Below are 16,367 nucleotides of genomic sequence, written 5' to 3' on the forward strand. Positions count from 1 at the left end.
GTCTACAGCAGACCTGCTTGAAGTCTTGTGGATCAGAGCAGTCACTCAATAGTTAAGGCCCTTTTACACAAGCTGATGGTCAGCCATGGAGTTCATGTAAGTGCTTGTTCCTGATCATTGCCTTCTGTAAGATATCCCCATGATAGGCTGACAAGCAAATGCTCATCCATTGGCTGATCAGATCTTTTATGTTGGCATGAAGTTCCTCGTTTGCAGGCAGTAACCCCCTTGTGTAAACTGAGGGCGTGCTGCCAACAGATATAAACCAGCCATAAGTAGCAAGTGATTCACGCAGCAGTGTCAGCAATGTTCTCATCTTTTAGGCCTTTTTCACACAAGCGTTTTATCGCAATAAGATACTGCCTGAAAATTGCAGCCATCTGAAGCACTGGATTCCAATACATTTGTTCAGATGGTTGATTTTTCCAGCCAATTGGTGCGAATTCCAGCAGACGCTTTTACACGCGTCCATATAGGATAGGACTGGTCCTAGCTTTTTGCCAGAATACATAGCCGGTTCCCATGGACTGCTACGGGAGACCATGAGAGCTGTCAAAGAAGGGGCAGTTTAGCAGCAGCTGCATTGCTAAAGCCCCTCCCCCTGACCAGCAGCTGCCATAGGCTGGGGAGAGAGGGAAGGGAAATTAGCATGGCTTAAGTCCCTCCCCCACTTTTGCCAGCAGCTTCCATAGGCTTCTTTGGGAGCTCCCATTGCCACAAAGGGAGGGGGAAGAGACTTTAGTAGCACTAAAGGCTCTCCCCCTGACTGACAGAATTCCAGGCTGTGATGCAGTCCGTTTGAATGGTTGAGAAAAGGGAGATTTAGCCGTGACTTAGTTGTGGTTTTTTCCTCGTTTATGTGATTTTAAGCTGCGATGCAGCCAGGTGAAAATTGCAGAACCCGTGTGAAAGTGTTCTAAAGTGCAGATTGACTTTAAAAGTTATTCTAGACAGGCAGACTGTACAACATCCACTAAGGCTGGCTTTACACGCAACGTTTGTGTGCGCAACATGCAGTAAATGGAACACGGATTTCAATGGGTTTGTTCACGTGTGTATTTTTCCTATGCATTATAGTCACGCAAAGAAAAAAAAACGCAGCAAGCTCTATTTTTCTAGCATATTGAACATCCCCACTGCCTTCTGAGGGCTTTTGGTGTGCAAATGCACACCCAACACCACTAGGAGACGCATGAAGCACTGCGTTAGAGGAAAAAAAAAAAAAACACATCATGAATTCATTGGATTAGCCATTTCAGTGGCTAGGAGCATTGGTGTGTATAAATGCACATGCCTTGCACAGGCAGAGTACAATACATTAATTTGTGTGCAAAAAAGCAATGCTTATTCGGCAAATAGGCAGCGCTCATTTATATGTATACTCGTGTTCAGCTGGCCCAAACCTGGGGCTGTGCAGGGAGTTTGTACAGCCTTTAGTGCTTACATACATCCAGTCAGACTGCGTCCATCATTCACAAGGTATGAAAGGCAGCTGACAATATTCCTAAGTAGCCCCTTAGGAGACTACCAGCTAAGGCCAAGAGGTGTGTAGGACAGCAATCCAATCCTGGTAGGATTCACTTACCTGCATCTCTTCGTGGGCATTTGAGAGATATTCCTCAAGACTTTTATTCTCACTTTTCAGTTCTTCAATCAACACTGGAAGAGATGCAACAGATCCTCAAATTGATGCAATTATTTCACATTAAATCAATATATATCTTACCTAAAAATCATTACAAAGCTGGGCTATTATGATAGGTCATAAATGTGACAATTGGTTGTGGACTTTCGGCCTCACTGATTGAAGTGGCCATGTTGCTTCACCCTCTTCGCGACTTACCAGGCACAGGTCCGAACTTTTGATACCAGCTCTGCCTGGTATTGCAGCTTAGAGAATCTCAGGCCCATTTAAGTGAGCTGCAATACAAGGAACTACCACTAAGAGTAGTGTCCTGTTTTTGGTGTACAGTGAGGCCTTAGATCCCTCAATCGGATTGGCAGTGGTGCAGATGGAAGAACCCCCACAAACTTAATTATAGACAAGGAAGGGCTGAGTACACCTTTAAGTTAAACAGGGGAACAAAATACAAACACATTTGGGAAAGCGCATACTATGTTAATATAGCAATGCATATGAAAATCACCATGTTTAGACAAGGTCTCCTAATCAGAAAGTCTGGATATAAGCCCTTGATGCTCATCACAAACATGACAAAATTCACAGGACATTAATGTATTAACCCCCTCTAGTCTGGCAAAGCGCAACTTGATGTGGCATTATTTCTACAAGTGGATGGAAGAGGTCTGGAGGGATGTTGAGACATGCCGTCTGGATATCCAACAGCTATATGGTCTTCGCAGGTGCAGGATCACCACATGCCATAAATGTTGGGTTCATGCAGGCCACACCATTCATAGGAATTCTCTAGAATACTTCTCCAACCAATTCTGGACAACTTGAGCCCAATGGCACAGTGCATGGAGCTAGAATATCACATCATTCTGGGGATGGACAGACATGAAGTCTATGACAGGCTGCCAAACAGTCACCCAGCTGTGAAATGTAGCAGGCACCAGTCAGATGTTTAGGTGGAGCAGTGGACCTAATCCTTGCCAAGAGAACACCCCACACTAGCATCGAACCACCACCAGCTAGCACAGTGCCAGGTTGACAACTTACACCCACCAACATGCCTCGTTTGAAGTCTGATAATTCATTTTATACACGTGGGTATTTCCAAGCATTCAACTGTGACAACACAACTTTGTAATCAGTTTACATACAGCTGTCTACGGCTTTTGGCATGTCCGTGTAGAGCGGCCAGAGTGCCTTCTATCACATCCAGATGCAAGTGCGGAATGGATGTCTCAAGAGAAGCAAAGCATCTTCAACAGCTTTTCTGTGAGCTTCATAAATATGGCTAATCATATTGGCCGCTTTGAAGATGTTTGTATATGGGTTTGCTTCTGTCAAGGCCACCGACTGAGACCAACACTAATTGAATTGGTAGCAGAACATCTTGCAGATATAGTTATGTAGTAGGTTTTGGCTTTAGAGGTTGTCATAAGTCAGTCTTTACCTTGTGCTTGGCAGAGTTCTTTTTCCAAGGTGTCATTCTGCTCAGCTGTTTCTTGTCGTTCCTCATCTGGAGTACAGAAAGATATTAAGGCATTCACCAGTATTCACATGCACCTATCCACAGCGTTCAGCCATTCCCAAATCCACACTTGTATTGAAGGGGCTGAATAGATACTTGACCTGCATCGGCCAACTGTGGCTGTCCATAAGAAAAAAAAAAATAAAAAAATGGGGGACTACTGGACAGAATACCACCTGAAAGTCACATTCACAAGAAGAGATCTATTGGCAGAGCCAATCTCCTGTGGCACATCCATCCAGCAGATATTCACAGCGGTCTATTGTTAGTGATTCCAAGAGCCAAGTAGCTCATGTTCACAGCTGTACTGGAAGCCAATGCAGATTGTCAAAAATGCCAGACAATAGCACAGCACTATTTTGTCTTCTAGAACGACAGACAATGATGGAAACCCAGTGGACCACCATTATTAGTCAATGAGCTCCATTAGGCACTGTTGATCGTATTGATCCAGCATAGATGTCATTTTCGCTGTTCTGCTCCTATGACAGTAGGATAATGGAATTTCCAGATGTAGATCGAGCTGTAAACCCTGGTAACCTTTTAAAAAAGTTATCCACATACCTAGAAGTTTATGCCTTTCCGTCAGAGATTGCATGTCAGCCTTGGATGCAGCCAAGCTTGCCTGCAGCATTCGGATTTGCCCTTCAAAGTTTGCCTGGAGACCATTTATTTCCTATGGCAAAAATTGGGAGTTAGAGAATTTGTGATATGTGGACTGTCCTCCAGGAAGCCCCCAAATCCCAGGCATCAAGTGGATGTGAATGGGTCTGAGCTACACATTCCTACTTGTCACTGTGTAGGGGAAATTTAGAAGCAATGCAGCATTAAAGGGGTTTTGTCATTGAAGCAAACCCTATCCACCAGGATGGGCCCTGCCTAAGACAAACAAGGGTATACCCACCTCCCCTGGGTCCTGGGACGCAACTGACAGCCAGTGCTGCCATTGGAGGTTAATTCCAGGTAGACAGACCAGGCGTGGGTATGGGACTGCTGTAGCCAAAGGCTGCAGCATCATGTCCCCATACCCCTGACATCATGGTGGCCAGGGTATGAGTGCTCATGCTGCAGCCTCAGATTGGCCACAGCAGTCACATGCTTCTACCTGGCCTGGCTACCCAAATGTCACTGCCAATATAGGCTGTGTCCCAGGGTCCCTGGGAAGGAGAGTAAACTTGTTTGTTATTTTAGGCAGGGCACAGCAGGGGGACGGGGTTTTGTTTTAATGGCAAAACCCCTTTAAGTCCACCTTATGATCAGAGGAGAGTTTGACCCATCAGACAGGAATGGAACAACATTCCCAGATGTTTCCCCCTGTGTAAGATCCCCTCCAGTCTGTAGACATGGTCCTGGCCCAACTTTGTGGAGATGCGTTTCTGCCATCTAGTTTTAAGTGAGAAGGTTTTCTAAAATGAAGAGGAAAAAGGTCTGCCTGCACCTTCTGACATGTTTTATGTTCTATGGGGAACATGGTTACAGGAGATTTCCAAATCGTATTTTTTTTCCTCTGTACACTTATATTTTACACAGCATCCCAACTTTTTTGGAACTGGGGTTCTACATATATAAAACAATTGGAGCCAGAATGTGGCATGAAAATACAAAGTGTGAGCCAAAGAGAAGGAGCAGAACAAACCTTGTCCTTCGCATCCGCTTTATTTTTTGCGTCCATTAGCTCTGCGCATAGACTGTTAATTTTTCGTTTTAAGCCATCATCAGAAAACTAGAAATGGGAGAATATAGCAAAATTATTCAAAGGGCATTGACCATTTGTCTTGATGCTCTTCGCTTCTAGTATCAGACTAGGAAAGTTTTGTGCACCCCTGCCTTATGAGGGCCACATTGTCATATACTGAACTACTCCCAAAGGTCACAGTGTAACAAAGTGGCATTACCACCTGCAACATTTATGACAGATCGGACATTCATAAAGTCTACTTCTGACAAGCAAGTCCTGGAAGTGGAACCTGCTCCCAAAGAAAAAAAAAAAAAAAGAAAAAAAAAAGGAGGTCCCTTTTACCCTAACCAGCACCCCAAAGAGACCACATGAATGCAGCCTCTCCAGTGGAGATCATGGCCTTTGTGGCAAGACTAATTTCACAACTCCCTTAAACTACATCTACATATGTGGCCACCTTTTACTTCTTTCAGAGGGACCAGTCAGGTGCCAAAAGGAGCCTCATTCTCCAGATATGAGAACACAGATGGCTACACAGGCAAGTGCTAATGGTATATTGTTCCTGCACGACCGTTCACCTTCTCTTTTGTGTCTGGAGGGAACGATCATTTCTTCATGGAGACAACCTAGTTGATGTAGGGAGACTGATGGGATCTACTTGCATATATTCCCAGGAGAGCCTATCTTCAATTTGCATACTCTCACTTTGAAAACTGCATCTGAGCAGCCCTATAGACAGTAATTTGTGTCCGGATTTATTCCTACATGAAAGGACATAGAACGCTGCAAGTTTGTAACGCACCTTATAAATGTTAGAAGCGGGCGCTGCTGGTGATACATCCGTAAGGTGCATTACAAACTTGAAGCGCTCTCCTTTCAGGTCACTTCATGCATGGATAAGTCAGCTTAGTGTCAGGGGGGCTTGCACGGGTCGTTTATGGCAGGGGCTGGCACTTAAACCATGGCATGATTTTAACATCCCTCTATTACTTCTACACAGGCATGCACAGCTATCCTAGGCAACTATTAACCCTACCCTGTCTGCACAAAATCTTCATTCCGATTGCTGTAAAATGTAATTCCAGATGACACACACCTCCTTTTGATCAGAGGTCATTAGATTTTATGATTAACACAAGCCTGAAAGTTTATTTGCCCTGCCTAGTATTTAAGGTTTAAGTGCCAATTGCTTAGATCCAGGTCTAATTAAACTAAGTATCTAGCCTCTAAGTGTAGACACTGTTTTGTGGTGGCACAAGCATCAGACTGGCACAAGTCATTTTTGTTAAAGTTTAAGTGCCTGGCAGGAGACAGGTATGCTACATACACTACTATAGCAAGTTGTATGTCAACACTACCATTATATACTTTTTCCTCTGACATCATTCGTTCGCTACTAGAAAAATTGTCTGTCTGCTGTCTAGTGCCATGTCATGTATCAAAGTGAATCTCAAGAACTGAACTTGTTTCTGCCATCTGCTTACCAACCTAAACCAGATATCTCTAGCTCAGCCTGTGGTACCACCACAAATATGCTATAACTAAGGCAGTTCTATTGCGCCTCTCATCTGTGTGTATAAACACTCAGCTTTATGTATGTAATATATTACCCTATGTGTATACTCTTCTAGTCTGTAAGCTCCTGCAGGCAGGGCCCTCACCACTATTGTTCAAGCTTTGCATTGGTTCAATACTGTATGTTGTGACTTGTGTAGGTTTTTTCCTGATTTGTGAAGGACTGTGGAATATGTTGGCGCTACATAAAGATTACTACTGCCTTTTAAACCCTTTGAATCACCCTATAAATCTCAGTGTGGCTAAGAGATTGGCAAGCAATCCCGTCAACGAAGTTACTGGTAGAAGCTCAATGGCACCGGCGCCCGTGTAAACATCTACACGTTTATACCATGGCAAGTCAGACCTATGATATAGAAGCCACAAGCACGGCCTCAGCCAGCATATCCCTGACAGGTCGGATGTAAATGCTCAGTATAATCCTGCGTTTACCTTGGTTTTTAAGAGGTCGTTTGCTTTGTTTAGGTCAGCCATCTGCCTTTCCAAGGATGCAATGCTCGCAGCAAGCGACGTCTTCTCTCGCACTGCGGTGACCAGTTTAAGCTCTGTCCTCTTGAAGTCTTCCTCCAGGAGTTGAAGCTTCTTGTCTTGCTCAGCACGTTCCTTTAAGAGAACACGGATCTGAAACAAACCAAACGATTGATCAAAGAAAGGCTCTGTTGACTTCCAAAACTGTAAAGGCAAAGACTTTATTTTCTTATAGGGAGTACAAAAATAAAAATGAAGTTATATACATTTCTCCAAATCCAAGGCTAAGGATTGTCAGGATGCAATAAGGTTGGGTCTACATGCCGCAAAACAATCTGACAGACATTCATCTAAAAAAAATTTTTTTTAAATTGCCCAGCAAGTGACAAAAAAAAACAAAAAAAAAAAAAACACAAAAGAGCTTTGTCCATATGCCGGTTCTGTGCACAAATACACATTTCCAGTATATATGGATATCTAAGTCAATGTATGTCCACTACAAACATCTCAGAAACTACCGATTCTGGTAGTGACACCAATTATCTCTTACCAGTGCTGAGAAAGGATCTGCCAGCAATTCCAGTATTGGGATTGTCAGGGACAGGTGGTGTAGGCAGGTCAAAAAAAGGGGTATTACAGTGCTTTGTTAATAAAGCCTTGAAGCGACCCTCCAGTCAGGAGCTCAAGATTAATATGCAAGTCAGTATGTACAGGGGATGTAACCAGCTATGTATTCATCATATCTTGCTCCTTGGCTGCTCATTAAAAAAAAAAACCCAATCACCCCCTGTAGGCACTGACATGCATTTCAGTTTTGAGCTCCAAGTGGCTTTAAAGAGTGTTCCTCTGGTACATATGCCCTTGCTGAGGATCACAAAGTACGAGGCTAAAGGAGATTGGGAATATTGCACTTAATGGGTTGTCTGCCTTTTACTTATTTAGTTCTACAATAGGAAATACCAATTTGTAATATAAGCCCATTTAAAATTCTGCTCACTTACCTTTCTTATATCTGTGTAGTGATCTCCATTTGCAGAGTAGAATGGTCTAGTCCGTGAACTGGTCTGCCCATACTAATTACATCAGTCATGTGACACACTAAATGTTATGTAGCCCCCTGATACGGCATCTAATAGTTTACTGAGGATCAGGTATACTACCTGCAGTGTCATGTCTGGAGAAGCAGCTGTTATATTCTGGCCTGTCACCTCTGGTAAAGTTAAATTAACCTGTTTGACTATTTTTAACCCCTTAGTGGCCAAGCCTGTTTGCGCCTTAATGACCAGGCCAAATTTTGCTAATCTGATGTGTCACTTTAACATGGAAAAACACCAGAAAGGTTTTGCATATCCAAGCGATTCTGACATTGTTTTTAGCCACATATTGTACTTCATTTAGGGGGGAAAAAAAGACCGATAGAATTTGTGTTTATTTATTAAAAGCGCCAAAATTGCGAAAATTTTGAAAAAAGACTCGTCATTTTTTCACATTTCCAACTGCAATATCTCAAATATGTGCAAACATAATATAGAAATTTTTGATAAGATATATATTTCCATCCGTTTACTTTATTTTGGGCGCACATTGGAAAAACTTTTTTTTTAACCATTTAGGAGACGTACAAATGTAACATTACTTTTCAGCATTTTGAGGAACACTTTGTTTTCCTACACCAAGCCAAGATTGGAAAGGCTCATAGGAGTCAAAATGATAGATACCCCCACAAGTGACCCCATTTTAAAAACTACACCCCTTAATGTATTCACTGAGGGGTGTCATGAGTATTTTAACCCCACAGTTTTTTTTAGGAGTCAATGCAATTTAGAAGAGAAAAACAAAAATTTCATATTTTTGCAAATATGTCATTTTAAAGACAGGACTTTTTTCTATAGTACACATGAAAATGAGGATTTGCACCCCAGAATGGATACCCCTGTTTGTCCCGTGCTCAGAAACATAGCCATTGTGGCCCTAGTATTAGGTCTGTATGCACAATGGGGCCCAAAATGAAAGGAGCAAATGGTGGCTTTCGGAACTGAAATTTTGCTTGGAGATTTGGGCCCTTTTGCACACTTGTAGAGCCGTTGAGTGACCAAAACGACGGAGAACGCCCACAAGTCACCCTATTTTGAAAAGTAGACCCCTTAACGAATTTATCTAGGGGTACGATGACTTTTTTGACTTTACAGTTTTTGAATGAATCTAAGCCAAGCAGAAGGAAAAAATTATGATTTTTATTTTTTTGGCAATTGTGTCAATTTAAAAACTTTTTTTGGACAGTGTACATAGGAATGAAGACGGTCACCCCAAAATGGATACCCCTGTTTGTCCCGTGTTCAGAAACAAACCCATTGTGGCCCTAATCTACTTAAAGGAAACATGGCTAGGCCTATAATGGAAGGAGCACCCGTTGGATTTCAGGGTACAACGGAATAAATTCCAGTCCCCATTGCCCACTTGTAGAGCCATTGAGCGGCCAAAACGATAGAGAACCCCCACAAATGACCCCATTTTGAAAACTAGACCCCTTAACATTCATCTAGGGGTGTACTGCATATTTTGACCCCACAGTATTTGAATGAATCTAAGCAAAGCAAAAAATTACGATTTTCATTTTTTTGTCAATTTAAAAACTGTTTTTTTTTGGACAGTGTACATAGGAATGAAGACTTTCACCCCAAAATGGATCCCCCCCGTTTGTCCCGTGTTCAGAAACAAACCCATTGTGGCCCTAATCTACTTACAGGACACATGGCTAGGGCCATAATGGAGGGAATGCCCGCTGGATTTCAGGGCAGAACTGAATAAATTCCAGGCCCCATTGCCCACTTATACGGAAAAAAAAAAAATTGACTTCCTAAAAATAATCCCCCCCCCCCCCCCATCCCCATTTTTTGGCGTTCCCTAAATATTAGATAAAGGTAATATAAACTGCGTTTTATGTCCGAAGACCGGGGTAATTATGGAGGCTGGTTGGGTTGGGCACATGGGGCAAGAAAACTGGGTATCCCCCCTCTTATTTTTGGGGGTATTTCGTAACCTCAGCGGTGGGGATGGGGTGTAAAAAGTGGCACTCTTGAGTCTCCGTAAGCTTTATGAGGTGTGGCAGTCTCACAGAGAAGGCGCTCAACAAGCTGCTCCTGGAACTGCATGAAGGCGAGCGTTCCCGGGGCTTCTTGTAAATTACAGATTACAGGTAGCGGTCTGAATAACGCCGGGCTCACACGGCTGTAGGTGGAATCCGCTTGCGGAGGCCCGCTGCGGATTCCAGCTGTGAGCCCACTGTGGCCCTGCGTACGGCCGCGTAATGTACTGCGCATAACTGCCTACTCACACAGGCGGTCATGCGCAGTACACCGTTGTTTGTTTATATTTCCTGCGCCGTCGCTTAGAGATGACCCGGGTACCCGCAGCTCATACACAATGTATTTGCACATGGGCTGCGAGTATATCCGCCAACATAAAGCTCCGCGGTAAAATATAGCATGCTGTGTTCTGTTTCTGCGAGTGGATTATGTAATTCCGACCCGCTAATTGGGGGGAATTGTGTGATCCAATGCATGGGATTGATCCGTGGATTACCGCTGATCAAGCGCATGCAGAACCCGTAATTCCTCTCGGGTCATGCGTGACCTGCCTAATGTTAGATCGCTACTTTATCACGTGACCGGGGGCCGCTCAACGAGGCCACCGGTCACTGCTCCAAGCACTCAGCAACCGTTGGTCGCTGGGAGCAAGGAGATTTAAAATTTCCTGGGCTCCCCGGCTGCGAATGTGTCCGGCATTTTGCCGGCAGGCGCATACCCAGGAGCTGGCAGGGTCCATGGAGGATAATCGCATCTGGATTCAAATGCGGAAGCCTCCGAGAAGATGTTTCATCTCCCCCCACCGATCACCACTTTTTAAAGAACTTTTACGTGATCGCCATTATGCATTAGATAACGGCGATCACGTGACTAGTAACCGCATACCGCGGCCCCCGTGACATCTCCAGGCTGTTGGCTACCTTTGGTAGCCAGCAGCAGGGAGATTTTACATTTCTTGGGCAATATTTCACTTTTGTGCATGCGTCCGCCATCATGCTGACGGGCGCATGCGTCGAAGCTGGGGTAAGGTCCACGGATCAACATCCCATCAGGGAACAAATCCGGGACCTTGGGTACGTAATTTCATCCCCCCTTATGGATACGATCCGTAAGGGGAGCTGAAACTAACTTTTTAAACTTTTTTTAAACAAAGTCAAAAAAAAAAAAAAAAAAAGTTAACTTTATATGATCACCGTTTTCCGATGGATAACGGTGATCATATGACTGGAAACTGCATACAGCGATCCCCAGTCATATCTCCCTGCACTCGGCTAACTGACAGCCGGGTGCAGGGAGATTTTAAATTTGCCGGGCTCGCCGGCCTTCTGCGCATGCACGCCACATCGGCACATCGCAGAAGCCAGCGGGGGGTCCCGACACCGGCGGACCTGAGGTGAGTATTTTCACCTCATCCTCATCCTCATCCTCATGGATCCGATCCATGAGGGGGAGGTGAAACTTTTCTTTTTTTACACTTTTTTCACTTTTCCGCGATCGTCGTTATCCATTGGATAACGACTATCGCGGTCCCCGCTGACATCTCCTGCCTTCCGGCTACCTACAGGAGCCAGGAGATTTTAAGTCTCCCGCGCCGCCGGGCCTTCTGCGCATGCGGCTGACGTAATCCTGCCTGGCGCGCATGCGCAGAAGGACGGCTACGACGCCCGGAGCATCGGGTAGTCGTGCGGCGGACCTCGGTGAGTAATTTCAGCTGCTCCGATGGATCCGATCCATCAGAGCAGCTGAATATGTCACTTTTTCTTGCAGTTTTATGTACTTTTTTTTGCGATCAGCGCTATCCATTGCATAGCGCCGATTGCAATGCCGGGGGGGGGGGGGGGGGGGGGGTCCGAACAGCCGGGGATGACAGCTCCATGCTGTCAGCTACCTGCAGACAACGAAAGGCATGGAGCTGTCACGTCCACAGCCCGAGGGGCTTTATTCTCTGCAGGACACAGAATAAAGCCCACGTCGGGAGGACGTAAAAACACTACGGGCTGGTCGTTAAGGGGTTAAACTGCCAGAGGAGACAAGAATATAGCAGCTGCTTCTACACTAAGACATGACAACACTGAGCTTTGCTCCTCAAACTACTATTCCCCCATTCTATGCCTAGTCAGTGTTATTTAAATACCAGGGGTCACATGACTGACAGCTATTACAATGGGCAGTTTTATTCTACTGTATAAATAAGGCCCATTGTGCTGATCTAAGAGTAATGTGCAGTGATTTTCTATTTTATAACTGAACTACCCCTTTAAGGCCGGTCACATATACACTTTATAGCGTCAGTCTTTGGAAGCCTTCCAGCGCTCCTCCCTTACCTGCTTCTCCAAAGCCTTCTGTTTCTTCATTTCGTGGATGAATTCCATGTCCCTCTCAGGTTTCTGTCTCAGGTTTGGCTGTCAAAGAGAACACCAGGTAAGTACATTGTCACCATCAGGTCCCATCTATGACAGCACCAGCTTTAAGCGGGATCCCTTGGTTTCATCAGCTTTAGTGGGACACAATTTGAGCAAGGATGCAGGCAAACAGAACTTTGTAGGCTCACTGTAGAATCCTTTTTTCAGATGTTCGTTGGGGACACAGTGAAGCTTGGGTATAAGCTGCCACTAGGAGGCAACACTGAGTAAAGGAAAAGATGACTCCTACCCTTTATACCCCTCAGCTAAATCAGCTTTCACACAAGTAGGAGAGGAACAGCCTAAAGGTTAACTGAATACAACATACAACTAAACTAAGTAGTAAATTGGGGGTGGGAGAAGTTGCAGAAGAGACACTAATGGGCCCTTTGCAACAGTTGGGTGGGTGCAATGTTCCACTGAACATCTGAGAATGAGGATTTTACAGAGGATTAAAAAACAAATATAAATCCTGTTCTCAGCTGTGTCATTCGGGACACAGCAAAAATCTCAGGGACTGCAGTTCAGTGTTCTATGGGTGGACCTGAAACACTGATGAATCTGGCGACCAAGAGCAGCGTCAAAACATGCAAAAGCATGCACCCTGTAAAAACTGTCGACATATGAAGTCAAGACCAGGTGGCAGCTGTGGAAGCTGTGATTCAAAGGAGCAGAATCCTGCTATTAGCACAGTAGGCAATGGTAGACGTGAAGAACAAAATCCAAATGGCGTAAGGATTCCGTGCAAAACATACAGTCGCACTGCGCTGACATCCAGGTTGTGCAGAAGATGTTCGGCAGGGTATGAAGGTTCCGGGCAGAATGAGGTGAATGGATGAAACCACACTGGGAAAAACAGGGCGGAGGACTACCTTGTCCTGAAGAAGCACCAGAAATTGATATCTGCAGGATAACAGATAAGGACTTCCACACACTCTGGTAGATGTAAGAGAAAGGCGACTTACTGGCCCCAAGCCTAGTCCAGATAACAGGGTTCACGAACCCTTATGCTTTCAAGACTAGATTCAACAGCTGTCAAGTATGGTTTATGTAGAGAGCTTGGCCCTGCCACAGCAGATAAGAGTCCTAGTGAAGGGGTCAGGGTGTGCCAGCCAGTAGGGACAGGTGTTTAGTATACCAAGTACAACGTGGCCAGTCTGGCACTATGGGAATCAGGACACCCTCCATCTAGGCTTTCTTGAAGTTTTGTGGAATGAGTGGAAAGGCATACAGGAAAGAGGACTGGTTCCATGGCATCACTATGGCGTCCACCACAAATGCTTGAGAATCGCAAGTCTGTGGCAAAGAGTGGAAGTTGATGGTTGAGTCTGGATGAAAATCGATCAGTGTCAGACACTGCTCTCGGGGGCCCACTGTTTCCCTGTTGAGGAAGTCTGCCATCCAAGTTTCCATGCCTGGAATGTGGATATCGAGACAGCAGCCTCCCTAATAGTTGCATTTCTTGTGCCACTCTGGTGATTTAGGTTTGACGGCTGTCGCATCGTCCACTTGACCATGGATTGGATAACCAGACAGAATCTAGTGGGTTACAGACAGGCAGATTGCTTGGAGTTCCAGGACATTCATGTGAAGAGTGTTCCATTGTCCCTGCCACTCAAATTGCTGAAGATCCATTCGGAGAGCTGCTGCTAGGCTGAATAGCAATGCGGTGTATTGGAAACAATTCGACTGGACTGCCTGCTTAGGATGCCTCACTGTAGCTTCGCCCATTTAGATTTGGCCCTACTAACCCCGGATTACGCAAAAAGGACAAAGGGCTAATCCAGTCGCCTCAAAAGATAACTTTGTGAAGTATTCCACCAATCCATCATGCTGATGCTTAAAAGATGACATCTGCCAGGGTAGTACAACAGTCCATCATGCTGGAAACTTTGGAAACCTGTTACTCATCTAAGCCAAAATTCGATCTCTTGCCCTTGGAGTGAGAGCTGTGGGTGGGTCTAAGGCAGAGGAAGAAGACTCTGCGACTGAATAACCTTGCAAACTGTAGTAGTAGATTCTTGATCCTGATCAGAACAATTCCTCAGTTGGACCCTTCAGTCTGGATGTCCTGCCCAGTATCTCCCAATGGACAGACCTGGAGGCTTTTGTAAGGTCTGAAGCTGCCACCGAGAGGTAATGTGCCCACTTATGTTCAGTGCCCTGTGGGTGATGTCCCTGGGACACGTTCTCTGACTGGTAAGGTAAGCAGGCAGTTTGTGCAGAGGCTCCTGCTGACCGCATGAGAATTTTGTGTGATAATGGAGTATCCAAAATACATTGCAGTGGTCGTGCTCCATTTACTGGGTTTCCCCGTAGAACCAGACATTGTAGCAGAATGTGCAAGGGAAAAGCTACCCAACTGCAACATGTGCACAATGTGGTAGTAACCAGCTGAGAAGCTACAGATGGGATAGGGTGGCGAAGACTGTCCAGTGCAGGTCTTACAGTCCAGGAGGTTCCCATGACCTGCGAGGAACCGCAGAAAACGTGGCTCCAAAAGGAGAGGCAGAGGGAGAATGGAGGGTATATCAATTGCCAATAATGTGGAAATACCACGCCTTGAAGTGGGTCTTAGCCAATCATGCACTGGTTGAAGATGAGCACCTACCCTAATGTGAAAGATCAGGAAGGGAGGCAACTGAAAGCATGGGCAAATCAGAGAGGCAGGCTGCACAGTGTCAGCAACCAGAAGCTGTCAGACTGCCCACCGAAACCAGAGGAGAAAAAAAAAACTGGAAGAACTTCCCCGAGTGTGGCCAAGCCCTGGGAAAGCCACCCCTGAAAGGCAATAGCACGCAGACCCGCCTACCACTCTGCCATCTTCACCACTTTTGTGAAAAGTGGATGAAGCTTGTTGGAAGGGATGTGGCGCCCTGGACCGATAGGTTTCTGGCATAAATTATACATAAACTTGTCAAATTGTGCAGATGCACTCAGTACATGAAGCAGCATACCCCTTTTCATGCATTAGGTGTGCAGGGCTAAGTTATACTAAGACTAGCGTTGGAAATGCCAGTATTAGTTAGTTAGTTCCCCTAAGTTTTTAAAAACTTGATCTAAGTCTAGGACTACACTCACCCAAAAGTCATGTAAACAAGTCACAATGTAACTGAGAACTCTGAGCAAAAGCATGGAGTCACCCTGTGACCCTCACAGGCCATCTCCGCCACCAGTTATGCAGCCCTGGTGTAGAGGCCAGGTATGTCCCCATGAACCCACAGGCGGAGGACAGAAGTGGAAGGTTTACCCCCACGGCTCATGGATGACTGGCGATTCTTCACTTACTGTAGAGCTGACAAAAGACTGCTTGCGGAGGCGTGCGGGCGAGGAGGGCTCTTCATCTCTCTCCACATTCTGGCTGTCAGAACTCGATTCTAGAAGGTAAAGTTCACAACCGTTATGGGATGTTATAGTAGGACATAATGCAAGTTGGCATATCTATAAGGGCAGCATTACACGGCGTCACTAGCAACGCAGAGCCAGTTGTCAGACTGCATTGCCAAGCTCAGCCTGGAAAGGACCTGTGACACGTGAGCACGACCGGCGGGGGCCTTTAAAATAGGGCCCCTATATGTAGCATTTCACATAGCCATTAAGCATTGTATGTAAGGCTGAAAAGACATGTCCATCTAGTTCAGCCTCCTACCCCCCCCCCCCCCCCCAGTGTTGATCCAGAGGAAGTTAAAATAAAACAATGAGGTAGAAGACAATTTTTCACTATTTAAAGAAAAAAAAAAAATCCTTCCTGACTCCAATCTGGCAATCAGAATGATCCCCGACCCTTCTGAAGTAATCAATGATTTAACACAATACTGTAATGTTCAAAAAAGGCGTCCGGGTCCCTCTTAACCCCTTACTAAGTGCACCACCACAACGTCCTCAGGAGGTCCAAAGTCTCACTGCTCAAAGGCTGGGTTCACACAGGGCGGATTTGCTGCGGAATTTCCCTGCGGACGCTAATCCCAGGATTAGCTAGCCATGTGGACAAGATTTT

At 45.3% G+C, this 16,367-nt stretch overlaps 1 protein-coding gene across 3 annotated transcripts in view; it reads right to left on the bottom strand.

Moving 5' to 3' along the window:
• HMMR (hyaluronan mediated motility receptor) overlaps positions 1 to 16,367 on the bottom strand; it is a 41,739-nt gene that overhangs the window by 22,418 nt on the left and 2,954 nt on the right. For 2 of the 3 annotated variants that reach the window (XM_066591073.1, XM_066591071.1), the window contains exons 3-9: positions 15,659 to 15,747; positions 12,293 to 12,370; positions 6,847 to 7,035; positions 4,798 to 4,884; positions 3,726 to 3,837; positions 3,084 to 3,149; positions 1,586 to 1,659 (exon numbers count right to left, since the gene is read on the bottom strand). In XM_066591073.1, coding sequence (XP_066447170.1) covers positions 1,586 to 1,659; positions 3,084 to 3,149; positions 3,726 to 3,837; positions 4,798 to 4,884; positions 6,847 to 7,035; positions 12,293 to 12,370; positions 15,659 to 15,747 — 695 coding nt within the window. Of the gene's footprint in view, positions 1 to 1,585; positions 1,660 to 3,083; positions 3,150 to 3,725; positions 3,838 to 4,797; positions 4,885 to 6,846; positions 7,036 to 12,292; positions 12,371 to 15,658; positions 15,750 to 16,367 lie in introns of all 3 variants that reach the window. The other variant, XM_066591072.1, reaches the window with a different exon arrangement.

Source organism: Eleutherodactylus coqui, chromosome 2 (assembly GCF_035609145.1).
Source record: "Eleutherodactylus coqui strain aEleCoq1 chromosome 2, aEleCoq1.hap1, whole genome shotgun sequence".
Lineage (NCBI taxonomy): Eukaryota > Metazoa > Chordata > Amphibia > Anura > Eleutherodactylidae > Eleutherodactylus > Eleutherodactylus coqui.